Source organism: Schistocerca nitens, chromosome 2 (assembly GCF_023898315.1).
Source record: "Schistocerca nitens isolate TAMUIC-IGC-003100 chromosome 2, iqSchNite1.1, whole genome shotgun sequence".
In the NCBI taxonomy this organism is placed as follows: domain Eukaryota; kingdom Metazoa; phylum Arthropoda; class Insecta; order Orthoptera; family Acrididae; genus Schistocerca; species Schistocerca nitens.
The window spans coordinates 467,753,603-467,773,178 of NC_064615.1; the positions used below are offsets into that span (position 1 = coordinate 467,753,603).

Consider the following 19,576-nt stretch of genomic DNA (forward strand, 5'->3'; position numbering starts at 1 on the left):
ATATCAGATCAGCTGTGTGGCTGGATTGAAGAGTTTTTAGCAAACAGAACACAGCATGTTGTTATCAATGGAGACACGTCTACAGACGTTAAAGTAACCTCTGGCGTGCCACAGGGGAGTGTTATGGGACCATTGCTTTTCACAATATATATAAATGACCTGGTAGATAGTGTCGGAAGTTCCATGCGGCTTTTCGCAGATGATGCTGTAGTATACAGCGAAGTTGCAGCATTAGAAAATTGTAGCGAAATGCAAGATGATCTGCAGCGGATAGGCACTTGGTGCAGGGAGTGGCAACTGACCCTTAACATAGACAAATGTAATGTATTGCGAATACATAGAAAGAAGGATCCTTTATTGTATGATTATATGATAGCGGTACAAACACTGGTAGCAGTTACTTCTGTAAAATATCTGGGAGTATGCGTGCGGAATGATTTGAAGTGGAATGATCATATAAAATTAATTGTTGGTAAGGCGGGTACCAGGTTGAGATTCATTGGGAGAGTCCTCAGAAAATGTAGTCCATCAACAAAGGAGGTGGCTTGCAAAACACTCGTTCGACCTATACTTGAGTATTCCTCATCAGTGTGGGATCCGTACCAGATCGGGTTGACGGAGGAGATAGAGAAGATCCAAAGAAGAGTGGCGCGTTTCGTCACAGGGTTATTTGGTAACCGTCATAGCATTACGGAGATGATTAGCAAACTCAAGTGGCAGACTCTGCAAGAGAGGCGCTCTGCATCGCGGTGTAGCTTGCTTGCCAGGTTTCGAGAGGGTGCGTTTCTGGATGAGGTATCGAATATATTGCTTCCCCCTACTTATACCTCCCGAGGAGATCATGAATGTAAAATTAGAGAGATTCGAGCGGGCATGGAGGCTTTCAGACAATCGTTCTTCCCGCGAACCATACGCGACTGGAACAGAAAGGGGAGGTAATGACAGTGGCACGTAAAGTGCCCTCCGCCATGCACCGTTGGGTGGCTTGCGGAGTATAAATGCAGATGTAGATGTAATCTCGGAAAGATGCACGTAATCCTGTTCAAAAAGATAAGAGCGAATTGTTGGTATCAGAAACAGACCTTAAGAGTTGTCAACTAAATGAAACACTGTTTGTAAAAACCTTGGCAATCAAGTTGATGACAAGCTAAAATTGAGTCATCACTCAGATAAACAAATAAAACACTTCAGTTTGGTATATTTGCACACAGAAGTATCTCACATTCATAACCAGAAGACCAGGTCTTGCCTTATTCCACTCCCTATTATCTTTTTGGATGTGCAGCTAAAGCAGGTAATATGAAAATTGTGTAATGTATATAATAACTGTACATCTTGAAGTCCCTTCAGGGACATGGAATGCTTCTATTCATTTCCCAAGTATTTTTACTCCTTAATGCTGTTAGTTTTCTCATAGGACAAGTTACTTTTAGACAAACTGTGATTGACACAACTGCAGTGTATAACACAAATATAATGTTCATATATCCTTTGTTGTCCTGTCAAGGGCTCTGAGAGGAGCTCCATATTATAGCATGTTGCTTTTTCTGTGGATCATTTGCAGATTTTATTACAATGATATGGAACAAATCAGTTTAAGGACTACATCTAAGTGATTTGTTCGTGAATATGGCTACATGCTGGCTATTTTTAGGTTGCTAAATACAACGCGGGCTTCAATTTAATAAAAATGAACGTATTAGTGTTTAATGCTACTCATGTAAATAGTAGTAAATTTTTTTAGCTACATGTGCAAACAATTTTGGGAAAATTAAAAAAAAATGTGGCTAATACTACTTATGTAAATAATAGTACACTTTATCTTAGGTACCGATGCTACAAGTTTTGAGAAAATTTTTGAGAAGTACGTGGCTTTGAACTCTTCTTCTTTTTGACAGCTTTAGTAATGATTAAAACAAATCTTTTTTCTTCTAGTATTATACCTGTTGGCATCACTGTTTTTCTCAAATTGTGTTGACTTATTTATGATGAAGTTTATTAGTGAATAAACATATTGTGAAGGAGTGGTAAAAAGATGATAGTTGGTGAATGTGACATTCTGTTCTTACTACTTGTTTTCAAGGAGCCAGTATATTTTAACGTTGTATGAGAGTGTGTAAAACTATACCATAAGACACTAATAAGCAGAAATAAGCAAAATATGTTAAAGATTGTGATGCTTCCAGCTTATCTAAAGGGAATAATTTTGATATGGAGATTGCCGTGTGTTTGCCATAATCTCTCCATTGTCAGGTATCACCTCTTGCCATGAGCACTAGGCCTGCATTTAAAATTAAATCGACATTTATATTGGGGTTGTGCTGGAATTATGCAAAAAATTTCAACTTTATAACTCCATAAACAGTTAATTACACAGATTAATAAGAATGTCAAGTTCTCTAAAGATTGCCTGAACTAGGTCGGAAGTAGAGTACTGCATTACATTGCTTAGCTGTGGCAGCTACCCACTGGGTCCTTTGCCCAGCTCTAATGTTTACTTATTGTAGAATGTCCTAAAATTCATTTCTCATTCGTATATAAAAACTTTGTTTCCCCTTCCATTCTTCATGTAGAACCACATAGTCACCATTGCAGTTAATTGAGTGCGTTAATTCTGCTCATCATTCCCCCCCCTATTTTACCATGAGTTTCTCTCCTCTCCTTTCTCCTCTTTTTAACAGTTTTTCACTCAGCTTCCATCACCAATGTCCCTTGCGAGAGTCTCACATTCCATGTGCTTCAAAACTAACATTCCTTCCCAAGGTCTCTGGTCAGCAGCATAACAAGTTGTATGTCACTTTGTTGCTCTCTGCATGTTGCACAATGCCATTTACTCATAACTGCATAAGAATACATTAAAGTGTGGCTGAGAGGAACGCAGCATCGACAAAAAAAGAAAAAAAAAAAAAGAAAAAAGAGGTCACTCTGTCCGTGTGTGTTGCCGGCAGCATAACGAAATGAGTCTGGTGGCCTGGAAGTTCAGCCTGTCAGCAGGGACTAACGCCCCTTACAAACGCTAGTGCTAGAAACCCATGGAAGGTCGATTTCTTGTCCGTGCATTAAAAGATGTTGATTTGTTTTCGCATAATTAGCAATAGTTGTTTGAGTGGCTCAGTAATATATATCTCCTGGTTCAAGTTTTTATCTATATCATGTACAAAGAATTGCATTTTTCCACTTCATTCTTTGTCAGGTTCATTTGTGTTTCCAGTGTCACCATTACCACTGGACTGTGTTGAGTTTACATTTGTTACTGATCATTCAGAATGTTAAAGACAATCTCTGAGCCTGCCATCTGTGAAGTGCGTTCAGTAATACAGTTTTGAACTGCCAGCTGAAATTCATCATCAGCTTGTGGAGACGTATGACGAAAATGTAAAAACTGATGGAATGGTGAAAAAGTGGGCGAGACAGTTCAATAATGGATGAACCAGTGCTCATGACAAAACACAGAGTGGATGGCCTTCTGTTGTAAAAGATGATTTGGCTGAGCAAGCAAATGAAAATTCGGGAAAACGTTTGGTTCACGATAAGAATGCTTTGTGATGAGTTCCCTGAAATTCAAAAACTATTTTGTATGAGACTGTCACAAATTGCTTAAATTTTCACAAATTGTGTTCCCATTGGATTCCAAAAATGCTTATGGATGTCCCCAAAACAAAGTGACTAGGCAGCACTTTGACATTTCTTACTCAATTCAGTGATTTAGGAAATGAATTCGTAAAAAGAATTATGAAGCCCAGCATATGAAGAGAGATAGCCAGCTTACCTATGGACATGCTTCGTTATGCTGTGCAGAATGCAGTCCTGTGCTTTCAGGCTCTTCTGGACACTGATGAGCGCCATATTGAGCTCCTTTTGTAGCAGTAATGGTACTGGTATGTAATGGTATGATGTACTGTAGCAGCACATGAAAAGTGTTTCAATTGAACTAATTCTGCATTATTTCTCTTCCCCATACACCTGACATTTATGCTACCAAGTTTGGACCTCGTATGGTAATTAGTTTCTGTATTATAATGTGTTAAATAGGGAAAGTTTAATTATAACCACCCTGTAGTGGGACACTCAGATGTTTAGGACGGGTGGTAGGGACAGAGCATCGAGTGACATTATACTGAGTGCACTATCCGAAAATTACCTCGAGCAATTAAACAGAGAACCGACTCGTGGAGATAACATCTTGGACCTACTAATAACAAACAGACCCGAACTTTTCGACTCTGTAAGTGCAGAACAGGGAATCAGTGATCATAAGGCCGTTGCAGCATCCCTGAATATGGAAGTTAATAGGAATATAAAAAAAGGGAGGAAGGTTTATCTGTTTAGCAAGAGTAATAGAAGGCAGATTTCAGACTACCTAACAGATCAAAACGAAAATTTCTGTTCCGACACTGACAATGTTGAGTGTTTATGGAAAAAGTTCAAGGCAATCGTAAAATGCGTTTTAGACAGGCACGTGCCGAGTAAAACTGTGAGGGACGGGAAAAACCCACCGTGGTACAACAACGAAGTTAGGAAACTACTGCGAAAGCAAAGAGAGCTTCACTCCAAGTTTAAACACAGCCAAACCCTCTCAGACAAACAGAAGCTAAGCGATGTCAAAGTTAGCGTAAGGAGAGCTATGCGAGAAGTGTTCAGTGAATTCGAAAGTAAAATTCTATGTACCGACTTGACAGAAAATCCTAGGAAGTTCTGGTCTTACGTTAAATCAGTAAGTGGCTCAAAACAGCATATCCAGACACTCCGGGATGATGATGGCATTGAAACAGAGGATGACACGCGTAAAGCTGAAATACTAAACACCTTTTTCCAAAGCTGTTTCACAGAGGAAGACCGCACTGCAGTTCCTTCTCTAAATCCTCACACAAACGAAAAAATGGCTGACATCGAAATAAGTGTCCAAGGAATAGAAAAGCAACTGGAATCACTCAACAGAGGAAAGTCCACTGGACCTGACGGGATACCAATTCGATTCCACACAGAGTACGCGAAAGAACTTGCCCCCCTTCTAACAGCCGTGTACCGCAAGTCTCTAGAGGAACGGAGGGTTCCAAATGATTGGAAAAGAGCACAGGTAGTCCCAGTCTTCAAGAAGGGTCGTCGAGCAGATGCGCAAAACTATAGACCTATATCTCTGACGTCGATCTGTTGTAGAATTTTAGAACATGTGTTTTGCTCGAGTATCATGTCGTTTTTGGAAACCCAGAATCTGCTATGTAGGAATCAACATGGATTCCGGAAACAGCGATCGTGTGAGACCCAACTCGCGTTATTTGTTCATGAGACCCAGAAAATATTAGATACAGGCTCCCAGGTAGATGCTATTTTTCTTGACTTCCGGAAGGCGTTCGATACAGTTCCGCACTGTCGCCTGATAAAAAAAGTAAGAGCCTACGGAATATCAGACCAGCTGTGTGGCTGGATTGAAGAGTTTTTAGCAAACAGAACACAGCATGTTGTTATCAATGGAGAGATGTTAAAGTAACCTCTGGCGTGCCACAGGGGAGTGTTATGGGACCATTGCTTTTCACAATATATATAAATGACCTAGTAGATAGTGTCGGAAGTTCCATGCGGCTTTTCGCAGATGATGCTGTAGTATACAGAGAAGTTGCAGCATTAGAAAATTGTAGCGAAATGCAGGAAGATCTGCAGCGGATAGGCACTTGGTGCAGGGAGTGGCAACTGTCCCTTAACATAGACAAATGTAATGTATTGCGAATACATAGAAAGAAGGATCCTTTATTGTATGATTATATGATAGCGGTACAAACACTGGTAGCAGTTACTACTGTAAAATATCTGGGAGTATGCGTGCGGAACGATTTGAAGTGGAATGATCATATAAAATTAATTGTTGGTAAGGCGGGTACCAGGTTGAGATTCATTGGGAGAGTGCTTAGAAAATGTAGTCCATCAACAAAGGAGGTGGCTTACAAAACACTCGTTCGACCTATACTTGAGTATTGCTCATCAGTGTGGGATCCGTACCAGATCGGGTTGACGGAGGAGATAGAGAAGATCCAAAGAAGAGCGGCGCGTTTCATCACAGGGTTATTTGGTAACCGTGATAGCGTTACGGAAATGTTTAATAAACTCAAGTGGCAGACTCTGCAAGAGAGGCGCTCTGCATCGCGGTGTAGCTTGCTCGCCAGGTTTCGAGAGGGTGCGTTTCTGGATGAGGTATCGAATATATTGCTTCCCCCTACTTATACCTCCCGAGGAGATCACGAATGTAAAATTAGAGAGATTAGAGCGGTCACGGAGGCTTTCAGACAGTCGTTCTTCCCGCGAACCATACGCGACTGGAACAGGAAAGGGAGGTAATGACAGTGGCACGTAAAGTGCCCTCCACCACACACCGTTGGGTGGCTTGCGGAGTATAAATGTAGATGTAGATGTAGATGTCTTTATTGGGCAGTTGCAGTCGGGTGCTGTTGATTCGTGTATCTTTTACCCCATTTGCTGTAATTGTGTAGTCCTCTGTTTAGCATTGGTGTACAGTTTAATTTGAGATACATAATAGTTTCAGATACGTTGACGGAAAGAAATCGCAACAGTATGAAGGAGAGCGGCATAAACTAACGTTAGTAGGCGTGTTTCTACATTTGAAAGATAATGTACATTCAAATTTCGCGCCAGTCGCATAAGAGTGGCGCCAGTAGCGCGACTATGAGGATGCAAATCAGGTTTTCTTTAAATACGCTCTATAGCGTTCGTGAGCGTTATCTACCTTTGAGACTGGACGTGGTGAGTTGATGTTAATCAAGAATGCCTTTAAGGCGACAAAGATGCCATTGTCAACATCTCACTGAGTATAAATGGCGTCGTGTAACAGGGCTACAAGAAGCTGGACGTTCCTTCCCCGATACTGCAGAAAGACTTGGCAGGAATGTAACGATAGTAGATAGTGTCGGAAGTTCCATGCAGCTTTTCGCGGATGATGTTGTAGTATACAGAGAAGTTGCAGCATTAGAAAATTGCAACGAAATGCAGGGAGATCTGCAGCGGATAGGCACTTGGTGCAGGGATTGGCAACTGACCCTTAGCATAGACAAATGTAATGTATTGCGAATACATAGAAAGAAGGATCCTTAATTGTATGATTATATGATAGCGGAACAAACACTGGTAGCAGTTACTTCTGTAAAATATCTGGGAGTATGCATACGGAACGATTTGAAGTGGAATGATCATTTGAAGTGGAATGATCATATAAAATTAATTGTTGATAAGGCGGGTGCCAGGTTGCGATTCATTGGGAGAGTCCTTAGAAATTATAGTCCATCAACAAAGGAGGTGGCATGCAAAACACTCTTTCGACCTGTACTTGAGTGTTGCTCATCAGTGTGGGATCCGTACCGGGTCGGGTTGACAGAGGAGATAGAGAAGATACAAAGAGGGGAGGCCAGTTTCGTCACAGGGTTATTTGGTAAGCATGGTAGCGTTACAGAGATGTTTAGCAAACTTAAGTGGCAGACTCTGCAAGAGAGGCGCTCTGCATCGCGGTGTAGCTTGCTGTCCAGGTTTCGAGAGGGTGCGTTTCTGGATGAGGTATCGAATATATTGCTTCCCCCTACTTATACCTCCCGAGGAGATCACGAATGTAAAATTAGAGAGATTCGAGCGCGCACGGAGGCTTTCCGGCAGTCGTTCTTCTCGCGAACCATACGCGACTGGAACAGGAAAGGGAGGTAGTGACAGTGGCACGTAAAGTGCCCTCCGCCACACACCGTTGGGTGGCTTGCGGAGTATAAATGTAGATGTAGATGTAGATGTTGTTGGAACAATACATAAAAGGCAGTATGCGCATCGGCTATCAACACGGCAGTGAAATGACATGGACACTTGGCCATATGAACCAACAGAAATTGTAGAGTGGAGTCCATAACCACTCCCTGTGTCACAGATATCTCATCCACTGTCTAGCCTTGAAACAAGAATTTGCAAGCAATTCAGCTCTGCAGTATGTTGGTATGATGAGCTTTTCTGACGCATGCCAGCTGTGACAGCAGGGAATGAAGAGGTAACTACTATTGCCACCACTTGGTGATGAATGCTAAGGGGGGAAAATATACCACAGTGCAGATACGATACACAGACCACACTACAATCTGACTAGTTGTTGGGGTGCATTGCATTAATAACATACAGAAGTAACACTGTGTAATGAAAGTGTGTTACAGTGGCCTTCCAGAGTGGTATTTATTTGTAACTCTTGTGTATTACATTAAATTAAGACCACAGCTCAAGGTCAAACAATCAACAGTTCACTTTGTAATGACTACTGCAGCGCCACTCAGTGTCAGCTCGTGAGGACTGTCATCAGTGGTAAGTGCCTTGAAGGTTTCTGAATTGTACCAGGGAATTGAAAGCAGTACTACGGTATCAGGCCTCAAGAACACTTAGACTATAGCTAGGTATTGGCCCTTGGGACGTAGTGGAAGCATCAGTGTGGCCCTTAGGCTAAAATGTTTGGAGGCTCCTGATTTAGATTCAAGTACTGAAGATTCCCATTTGCACCTGCAGCAGGTATCAATGTTCATTGCCTGGGGTGCAATCATGTAGCCTAAATGTTAGCTAACAGCATTACATATTTATTTATTTTTTTACTGTGAACTTTGTTTGTTTGAAAGCATAATTATGACTGTTGTGTGTTATAGGTGTTTGTAGATGGTACAGTGAATGAAGGGAAGTCATTCAGTATTCCTGCTGTGCTTATTATGTTAGCACAGTTACTTGAAGCTGCCAGGTGGAATATTTCAACTTACACACCGCAGTTGGCAACTGTTCGACAAGAAACTATTGCCATCATTAATGTACTTTTGAATGAAAATTCCACTGACATTGAAGAGGGTAAGATCCTTTCTGTATTCTGGTTTTAATAGGTATATTTTATTTAATCTTGCATAAAAGGGACATAAAATTGAAATTATTGATTTCAGTATTATGAAAAGGCTAGATTGCTGCTCACCATATAGTGGAGATGTTGAATAACATGCAGTCAGAACAAAAAGACTGCTAAACTAGTATGCTTTTGGCCAAAAGGCCTTCTTCTGAATTAGGCAACATACACACACACACATTCACACATAAAGGAGAGATGGCAGGGGGGGGGGGGGGGAGTTAAGTGCTGCTTTTGGGAGCATGCAGGGATGTGGTGGTGACAGGACTGGGCAGCTAAGTGCAGTCAGGAGGGTAGAGAAGTAGAGGAGGAGAAAAAAGGCTAGTCTGTGGCTGCATTTGTGGAATACAAGTCTGTGCAGTGCTGGAGTGGGAGCTGGGAATGGAATATGTGGGTGAAGGAAAGGGAGTAAGGAAGGTTTGTGGCCAGGGGGGTTATGGGAATGTAGGATACATTGCATAATGGATCTGTGCCCTATCCATCTGCACCAGTACAGAAAAGTTTCCTTATCTTTAGACAGAACTCAGCCCCACATAGTATTCCAGCATTGTTGCCTGGCTCATGGGATACCCCCAAATGGCCTTACCATCAAACTACCTATCTGCAGCTGCAACCTCTCTTTCCACAGTGACCTCCATCTGGACAGATTCTACCAGATCTGGGCTGACCAATTTAGTACTGCAAGACCATGTAAAACAGGTCTGAACCTCCTTGAAATACCTCCTCTCTATGCATCAAATTCTGCAATCCCAAATTCCTGTATCCCACCTCTCACACTGAAACTCTTTCCCTCAGGGAACTAGAGCTGCATCCTCCAAATCTCCCCATATCCCCTCATATCAGACAAATGCTGCCTTGCAGGACTGCTACATTTACCACACCCTCAGAAACTCCGTCCCACACCCACACAAAATACAGAACCTAAACAGACCCAAAGCACAGTCCTGAACCTTGCCTCCAATACCCTTAGTGTCACAGAAGTATCAGTCATTTCCAAAGGCCTTACATTTTCCCCATTTCCAAGTTCAATCATGCTGGACGTATTAAAGATCTTATCTCCTTCTCCCTGTCCCTACAGCAGAAACACATTTTTGTCATCATCCCTATCAATCAAACTCAACCCAAAACCAATGCTGAACCCTGCCTGACTCATTTCATACCTCCACCCAAGTGTGATCCACCACCACTGCCTCTAAACCATCCCCTGTTAACATTACAGAATTCATTAACCTCAAACCTCACCTCACCGTCATTCCCAAAATTCCTCAACATGCAAGCTAATTTTACATCCGCAGAAAGAACCACAATTCACCACCTAAAAACTGATCCTGACCTTATAATCCTACCTGCTGACAAAGGCTCTACCATTGTGCTTTTGAACCACAGGGATTCTCTGGAGGAAGGGCACTGTCAGCATCCACATACAAACTCTGCCAAGTGATCTCTTTCCAGAAATCCAGCAGGGTCTCCAGTCTCTCCTCAAATCCTTAGGCCCATCCAAGAATCTCTCCCCTAAGCTTTTCTCTCTCTCTCTCTCTCTCTCTCTCTCTCTCTCTCTCTCTCTCTCTCCCTCTCCCTCCATCCTCCTTCCCCCTCTCTAACTCTTAACTCCCCTTTCCCCCCTACCACTCCCTGCACCCCTACCTTCTACATGCCTCCTGAAGACCATCAACCCAGACAACCAAGATACCCCATTGTGGCCAGTTACTGTGTCCCCCACTGAGAGATTTCTGCTCTCATAAACCAACACCTTCATCGTATTAACCATCGCCTATCCTCCTATAAAAAAGACACCAACCATTTCCTCCACAGTTCCTGTTCCTTCACCACACAGCGCACTGTTTGTCACCATTAATGCCATCTCCCTTTACATAACATCCATGATGCCCAGGTCCTTGCCAGTATTGAATACAGCCTTTCCCAATGCACAATGGATTCCAAATCCCACGGTATAGCAATAGGCACTCGCATGGCACCATCCTATGCCAATCTGTTCATGGACCATGTAAAGGAATCCTTCCTAACCGCCCAGAATCCCAAATGCCTCCCCTGCTTCAAATTCACTGATGACATCTTCGTGGTCTGGATCAAGAGTGAGGACACCCTATCCACATTTTTCCAGAATTTCAACACCTTCTCCGACTTTCGCTTCACCTGTTCCTCCTCAAACCAACAACCACCTTCCTCAATGTTGACCTCCACCTCAAAGATGGCTACAGGAGTACTTCCATCCATATTAAGCCTACCAACTGCCAGAGATACCTCCACTTTGACAGCTAACACCCATTCAATATCAAGAAGTCCCTTCCATACAGCTTAGCTACCCATGGCCATCACATCTGTAGAGATGAGCAGTCCCTCTCCATCTCCAAATATACCAAACATCTCACTAAGGCTTTCACAGACTGAAATTAACCCCCTAACCTTCCAGAAACAGATCTCCAATGCCTTATCTCTCCAGCCACTCACCACCCACCAGAGTCCCATCATACAGGTACAAAGGAGCATTCCACTTATGACTTAACACTACCCAGGACTGCAGCAACTGGATTACATACTGTACCAGGGCTTAGACTACCTCTCACTGTGCCCTGGAATGAGGAATGCTCTACTAAGCTGCAATTTCTGTGCTGCATTGTGTGTGGGCATGATAACCAAGAAGTTGTCTGCTACATGAATGGCTACTGAGAAATTGTGGCCAGGAGATAGCTGGACCACCCACTTGCTAAGCATGCTGCCCAATGTAATGTTCTTCACTTCAGTGACTGCTTCACGCCTCTGCCATCTGGATTCTTCCTACCAGCACTGGCTTCTCTGAATTGCTCAGGTGAGAAGTCTCACTGCAATACAGTCTAATGCCACCGATGACCTCGCAGTCTTTCCCCTCCTCTACTTCTCTCCTTTCTCACTCCGCTCCTGCCCCCCCCCCCTGCCCCCTCCGGTCTAGCTCTTAATATGCTTTCACAAGCAACACTTTACCATCTCCCTACCCTGGTATCCCTCCCCCACCCCACCTCAGGCTCCTCCTTACCTCCACCATGCAGATTGCTTATCCCAACATGTACAGTTACTCGCAGCCTTTCCTCAGTGACCAGAGACAATATTGATGTGTGTGTAGGTTGTGCTTATGTGTGTGTGTGTGTGTGTGTGTGTGTGTGTGTGTGTGTGTGTGTGTGTGTTTTGTGTAATTTAGATGAAGGTCTTATGGCCAAAAGCTTGGATGTTTAGCAGTCTGTATGTTGTGCCTGTCTGCAACTCAGCATCTTCTCTACATGGTATGTAGCAATCTATCCTTTTCATAACACTGTCGTTATTCTGTCCTGGATTTTCTATTGTTTAAATTATTGATTCCAGTAGGCCAAATTGAAAATGTCAGTATTGAATTTAGACTACTGTGTAAGCTGGCTTTTAGAATTCCTGCCATTATTAAAATTTTGAATAGAAATAAAATTTTGAGTTGACTAATTGATGATTATCCTGATATGATATTTGATAGACGATTGACGATTTAAGGGGGGTAGAACATCAAACGAGCTGGTTTGCAGCAGAAGAGGCACCACAGAACATTTTAATTTCCACTGTCAACACTTTTACAAAGAAATTCATAAAACTTTGTCAGTATGACCAGGAAGGAGTCAGGATTAACATTCATAGCAATGGAAGTGCAAAAATATAATAAAATTATTTTTTTTTTCTTACTTGTGAAATTTCATCATTTTTTTCACTTACTGTTGGCTGAATTTGTTGCTATAGCTACATTTTTCTTCATAAGTAAGAGAGATTCTTCGATGAATTTTTCACAGCATACAAACCATACTTACAGGTGTATGAAACTCTAGAATTTATTTAATTTATGAAAAAATGAGTGAGCTGTTACATTTTAAACTTCATGTTCAGAAAAACCTCAAATTTTATGGTTAATTATCCCAATTTTTACCACAGTTTTTAATAGATTTGGAAAATTCTTGAGTTTCGTACACTTGTAAGTATGGTTTGTATGCTGTGCAAAATTCGGCGAAGAATCTCTCTTACTTATGAAGAAAAGTGTACCTATAGCAACAAATCCAGCCAAATAGTAAGTGAAAAAATGATGACACTTCACATGTATGAGTGTGAATCCCTGAATCTTTCCTGGTCACACTGACAAAGTTTTATTAATTTATTTGTAAAAGTATAGACAGTGGAAATTAAAATTTCCTGTGGTGCCTCCCTTGCTCCAAATCAGTCCGTTTGAAATCCAACCCCCCTTAAAGGAGAGCTCTTTCTTTGATGGCATGTCTTATTATTCCACAGTGGAGAAGTAGTTATAGGAGGATTGTTCAGTTGTGAGTAATGGAATGGTTAGCTTTAATGATGTGTTAACTATTTGAATCTCATTATACTTCAGTACTGTAGAAATATATGTTATGGCAAAAAACTGTAGTGTGAATGACAGGTTAATATCTTATTATATCATTTCTAATGTTCAGTATGTCGTCACAGTAATAATTCACTTGTAGTATGTAAGAGGATTGTATTTTGCACTCACTAGCAGATCAGATATTAGTATGACTGCAAACCAGCTGTCCACCAGGGTTAATGTCCACCGTCAAACTATGGCCAAGAGCGAAGGAGACCACCTTGTGGCACAATATGCAGCTGAACATAACATGATTGATTTCAATGGCTGCTTCACTACCAGAGCCATCTGGATCCTCCCCTGCACCATCAGCTTTTCCGAACTGCGCAGATGGGAGTTATCCTTACAACACATTCTTCACTCCTGAAATTATCCCGGCCTCAACCTTCAGTAACATGCTGTCCCCACACCCTCCACCCAACATTTTCCACCCCTCTGTCATGTCACCTCCTCCCTATTGTCGCCTCCCACCCTCTTTGTGTGCCACTCTCTGCCAGTGCACCCACTCATCTTTCCCAGTTCAATTTCTTTTCTGCTCCCTGCCTCCCTCTCCCACTCACCATCCCACAATCTCCCAACACTGCACCTGTTGGCAGTCTAGTCTCTACACACGCTGCCAGACAACACTTTTCTCTCCCCCCCATCTGTACACTACTCTTCCCCTTCTCCACTCCCTCCAAATTGTTGCCTCCATTCCATGTGACAGTTGCATTCTGGTCCAAGCTGCTGGAAATGGTGGTCATGTGTGTGTGAGAGGTGTGCTTGCTTGTATAAATGAATGTGTGTATGTTTCTCTTTCTTTTTCTGATGAAGGCTGTGGCCAAAAGCTAACATTTACGTGCCTGTATGCAACTTAATGTGTCATCTTGATGGTAAGTAGCAATCAATCCTTTACTTTCATTGTTGATATTCCAGACTGGAATTTCCATTGTTTGTTTTTGACTGAAAGGTTACTTTTTTATTGACAAGTTTGATGAGATATTTTCACTATTGCAGAAATGTCAGGTGAATATTTTCATTGATTGTAACATATATTGCACTGATGTTCCAGAAATTTTAAAAAGCTGGCTTTCTCCAAAGCTAAAATCAATATTAAGACCAATAAACATCCCGTATTTTAAGAAGTTGTTGGTGGAAGATGAATTTGTGGCTTGTGATAGAGACTTGAGTTCAGCTCTTGTGGCAGCAATGCATGGGAAGATAGAACATAGTTCATTAGCGGACATAATCAGAAAAAGCCCACAAAAAGATATGTTACTCAAGGCGGCAGTGCTACAGGTAATGAATAAATCAATATACCTGTTCCAGTTACTCTTTGCCTATAATTTTAGGACTTTTGCTTTTCTCAAAAATATTTTGGAGAAAAATGGAAAGGTTTGCTGTAAAATTTGTCAGAACCTATGTTTTCTATACACAAATAAATAAATGTTATAGATTCCCTACTTTCCATTCATTCATTCGTTATTTTAACCTCGCTGTGAAGGAGTACCTTCCGGAATATGTAAAAAGTTGAGGAATACGTCTACAAACCGTAACATCTATTAGCACCTATGTTAATTATTAGACTGTCATTAAATTGTTGTAATGTATTTGTCCATAGTCAGGCTACATTTAACAAACCAAAATTAAACAGTGTGCCCCCACTTTGAATAAAATTACTGCTTCCTCACTTACATAGAATAGCTGCTGTTTGTCTGCTCTTGCTAGCTCAGTTTATTATTGATCACTTCAGTGTCTATCATAGAAAATCAGTTATGTATGTACCATAAAACTACAGATCAGTTTGCAATGAACTTTGCTAATTGTTAGGCAGCTAACAGGAATCTGCAAACCTTGAATCTATATAATGTGATCATTTGTAAAATGAGTAGCTAATAAGATAATTTTTTACTCTTATTCAAAATTTATAGTGTTTCTCAATTTGTTACTCTGTGTCAATGGAAACTTGCTGAAGACATTTGCACCAGAATACATCCCGCTCTGAATTGTAAGCAAGGAGGCTAAGTCCATATGAATATTATTTTTCTGTCCTTTGTTGTGGTTGTGAAAATCTCAGTTCAGCTAATTCATTTCTACACTGAGGTGACAAAAGTCATGGAATAGCGGTATGCACACATACAGATGATGGCAGGATTATGTATATAAGGTATAAAAGGGCAGTGCATTGGTGTAGCTGTCATGTGTATTAAAGTGATTCATGTGAAAGGTTTCGGATGTGATTATCACCACACGACGAGAATTAACAGGCTTTGAATGCGGAATGGTGGTAGGAGCTAGACGTATGGGACATTCCATTTTGGAAATCATTAGAGAATTCAGTATTCAGATCTGCAGTGTGAAGAGTGTGCTGAGAATACCAAATTTCAGGCATTACTTCTCACCATGGACAACACAGTGGCTGATAGCCTTCACTTAATGATGGAGAGCAGCAGCGTTTGCATCAAGCTGTCGGTGCTAACAGACTAGCAACACTGTGTAAAATAACCACAGAAATCAATGTGGGATGTACAATGAACATATCCATTAGGACATCGTGGCGAAATTTGGCCTTAATGGGCAATGGCAGCAGATGATTGATGTGAGAGCCTTTGCTAACGGCACAACATCGCTTGCAGTGCCTCTTCTGGGATTGTGACCTTATCAGTTGGACCCTAGACAACTGTAAAACTGTGGCCTTTTCCGACTAGTCCCGATTTCAGTTGGTAAGAGCTGATGGTAGGGCTAGAGTGTGGCACAGACCCCACGAAGCCATGGATCCAAGTTGTGAATGAGGCACTGTGCAAGCTGGTGATGGCTCCATAATGGTGTGGGCAGTGTTCACATGGAATGGACGGGACCATCTGGTCCAACTGAACTGATTATTTACTGAAAACGGTTATGTTTGGCTGCTTGGAGAATATTTGCAGCCATTCATTACATCACCTGCATGTATGTGAATCTGTGTGAGCTTAGATTCAAGGGGAGAAAGGAGTGAAATCATAAGCCTTATGGAACTAAAAAAGAAAAGAAAAAATACAGCTTTACCATGAAATAAAAACAAAACAATAGTCTGTTCGAAAGTGCACATCTGTGAACTCAATATCTGCTGCTGGGTAACACTGAGTAATGTGTTCCTTTAGTTTCTTTACTGCAAAAATTGTAACATGCTTGGATCCTCCTTGACATGATGTCTAGTTGGCGGTCAATACATGTTCAATGTGTTTCACTCTTCAACAATGGCTCTCTTGAACTCTGCTACTGTTTGAGGAGGTTCCCTGCAAGTTTTCACTAGTCTAGAGCTTAGTGAATTGGGCTTACATCAGTATATGCCACAGGACACTTTGTTCCATCGATTCCAGCATGTGGAGGAAAGTGTTCACGAAGTAAGTGCAGGGTGTTTGTGTATTGTCATCCTGAGAGATGGACAAATTGCCAAAATATTGACTGTAGAACTGGAAAATAGGTTGGAGATTTCTGTCTTAACACTTCACAGCCTCGAAATTACCCTCAGCAGTGTTGAGAAGTGTCTGATATGTGTAAGTATGGTAAAAAAGAAGAAAAAACGTTTTGACATAGTCTCTTTTGGGGGGTGCAACTATCACTTCCTCACTTGATGCAAGTTTCTTCCCAGCCAAAGTTTTAAGTTAGGAAAAGGAGTAAATCATTTAAGGATAAGTCTGGTGAATAGGGCATGTGTGGCATGATGCATTATTTTGGTGAAAGAGCACTTTTTTGTATGCCAACCTTGGTCTTTTGTCAGTCAATGCAAGTTTCACATGATCCAACATTGAAGCAGAATAGAATCCAGTTATGTTCCTGCCTTTCTCCACGTGAGGATTATTCCTTTGGAATCCCAAAAAACAGTGGCCATCAGCTTACCAACTGACAAAATGGTCTTTGTCTTCTTTGGTGTCGTTTCACCAGCCTTTGTTCATTATTTTGACACGTGTGTGAAATAATGGCTCCAGGTTTCATCAATAGTCACAAACAGGCGCAACAAGTCTTGCAGGAGCCAGACATTGTGCTGAAATGTTGTGCCAGGTATGCTTTTGGTCAGCTATGAGCAGTCGTGGCACCCACCTTGCGCACAGATTCTTCGTAGCCAATTCTTTGTGCAGGATATATGCACTTGCATAGCTAAGACGCCTAGAGTTTCAGCAATGTCACGAATTTTTATTCAGCAATCTTGTATTACCATAGCATGGATTTTGTCAGTGCTGTACTTTGTGGTGACCTCAGCTGGACAGCCAGACTCTGCTTTGTCTTCGGTGTTTGAAAGTCAATGTTTAATCCAAAACAAAAAGGCTCCAGTGAAGGTGCAGAGTCCATGTGAACTTAATCCAATTCTGTTTTGATTTGTGTGGCATTCCAACCCTTCAAATTAAAATGTTTAATAATCTCATGAAACTTGTTTTTGTCCATTTTCAGTAGCAGTCAACACACCGTCAGTCAGACGGCTGCCAACAATGAACTGTGTGGTTTATACTGTTGACATTTTGTACAATCTTTGGAATAATCAAGCTTCCCGATCACGATGGTACAACAAAAATGTTCCATTCTTTCATGGAAATTTCCCAGACTTATCAAACCACCCTCATATTATACTGACCCAAAACATGATTGATACACCTGCCTGCTGAACCTGTGGGGCTGTACACCTGAGATCGGCATTGGAACCTGGCCATACCAGTACTCTTCTAAAAGGCAGATTGTGAATGCTTTGTCCCTTCTGACAGGAGCTGTTTAATGTTTAAATGACATTGCTGTGCTGTACACCATTTCCTCAAGAAATTAGTTTGGCTTGACGACCCTTCTTGCCATGCAAAGACTCTTTGAGGCATGCTCATGGGCTGAACAGTGTACACAAAGCACATTGTCCCACTCACTATGGGGAGCACAGTATGATCTACTAAACTGCACTGAGAATGTAGGTTTACTTTTACTTTCTTTACAAAATTGGTTATGCACAGCAGTTTTCCGTCAACAAAAAAGTACTACCTTAAAGCTTGCAGTTGTTTTTTACAAAGAAAAACTACCAGCTCTACTATTCTCTGTAATGATGCAAAGTTGATTTAACTCTCAAACTGCCTGTTCTTTGATTGACGCAATGCACATGCAGTGAGTGAACAGTGTGGCGTAATACTATATATCCTGTAACTTCCATACCATCTAGATCAAAGTTGATTATTACAGTTAAATCTGACCTTTTATAAAATGGCAATTAGCAAAATTGATTGTAATTTAAGATTAGTGAGTGTAATAATAAAACTGAGAAAACAAGTTGCCATTTAAATTTATTAAAAGTAGAACATTGTATATGATGCCAAAATAATCAGTGTGGTAATACACATCAATAAATGTATGTATGTATTTACTTATTATTGTAATATTTGAATGATTGGCCATATTGCACTTCAAAGAAAACACAACTGTTGGACTATAGAGGGGTTACCACTAGCAGATAAATATTAGCGGACAGCTCATGCTGGACCCTCTGTTTTACACATCTTTGGTCAAAGAATTTGAGGCAACAGAACAAATTTTGTCTTACTTTCTGACTGGCTAGATAATCATCACTGCCAGGATGTGATGAGATTCATAGAAAGTGCTCACAAAACTCAGGACTTTTCTGAAATTCCACTGTGCTGAACACTAGTATTTGCAGCAAATTGCGAAGTAGAATATGTGTAGTGAGTTGCAAGTTTCGAATTTACTTTCTGTCCAGCATAAGGACCCTACTTTCTAGGGGCATACCAAAATTTTTGAGGAGAGCTTTTGACGCCCATAATTTTGTGGAAATCTACTGTGTGGGCATGTGGGCCTGACTCAGTTGGAATACAAGTAAAGTACTGACATTTCAACATTGTATGAAACTCTTGAATTTCAGGTAGTTATGTACTGGTGTTTGTTACTATGTGATTTAGCCAGATGGAACATTGAATTTTACTTATGCAATGCAATTATAGCATTAAATGAACTTTGTTAGTCCAATATTTGGTTTATTTATAAGGATCTTATTTAATGGATAAATCATAATTTATTACAAGGTGTTAACTTCATGGAGTTGGCAATTATTAAATAAGTCACATCCCAACCATTTATTTATTTATATCACTGTAACTGAGCTTTGTTTATTTTATAGTGTCGTGTGCTGCTCAGTCATGACAGTTCAGTTTGCTAGTTGAACTGATGAGAAGGGTATGACAAGTGAAAATAGCCACAATTACTTACATAGTGCTGCCAGACTCTGGGGTAGACATTGATTTTTCCATAGGTAGGGGGTAAACTTA

At 41.1% G+C, this 19,576-nt stretch overlaps 1 protein-coding gene across 1 annotated transcript in view; it reads left to right on the forward strand.

The window, feature by feature from the left end:
- LOC126236379 (uncharacterized) overlaps positions 1 to 19,576 on the forward strand; it is a 113,333-nt gene that overhangs the window by 72,332 nt on the left and 21,425 nt on the right. The window contains exons 5-6 of the mRNA XM_049945636.1: positions 8,667 to 8,859; positions 14,359 to 14,585. Coding sequence (XP_049801593.1) covers positions 8,667 to 8,859; positions 14,359 to 14,585 — 420 coding nt within the window. The remainder of the gene's footprint in view (positions 1 to 8,666; positions 8,860 to 14,358; positions 14,586 to 19,576) is intronic.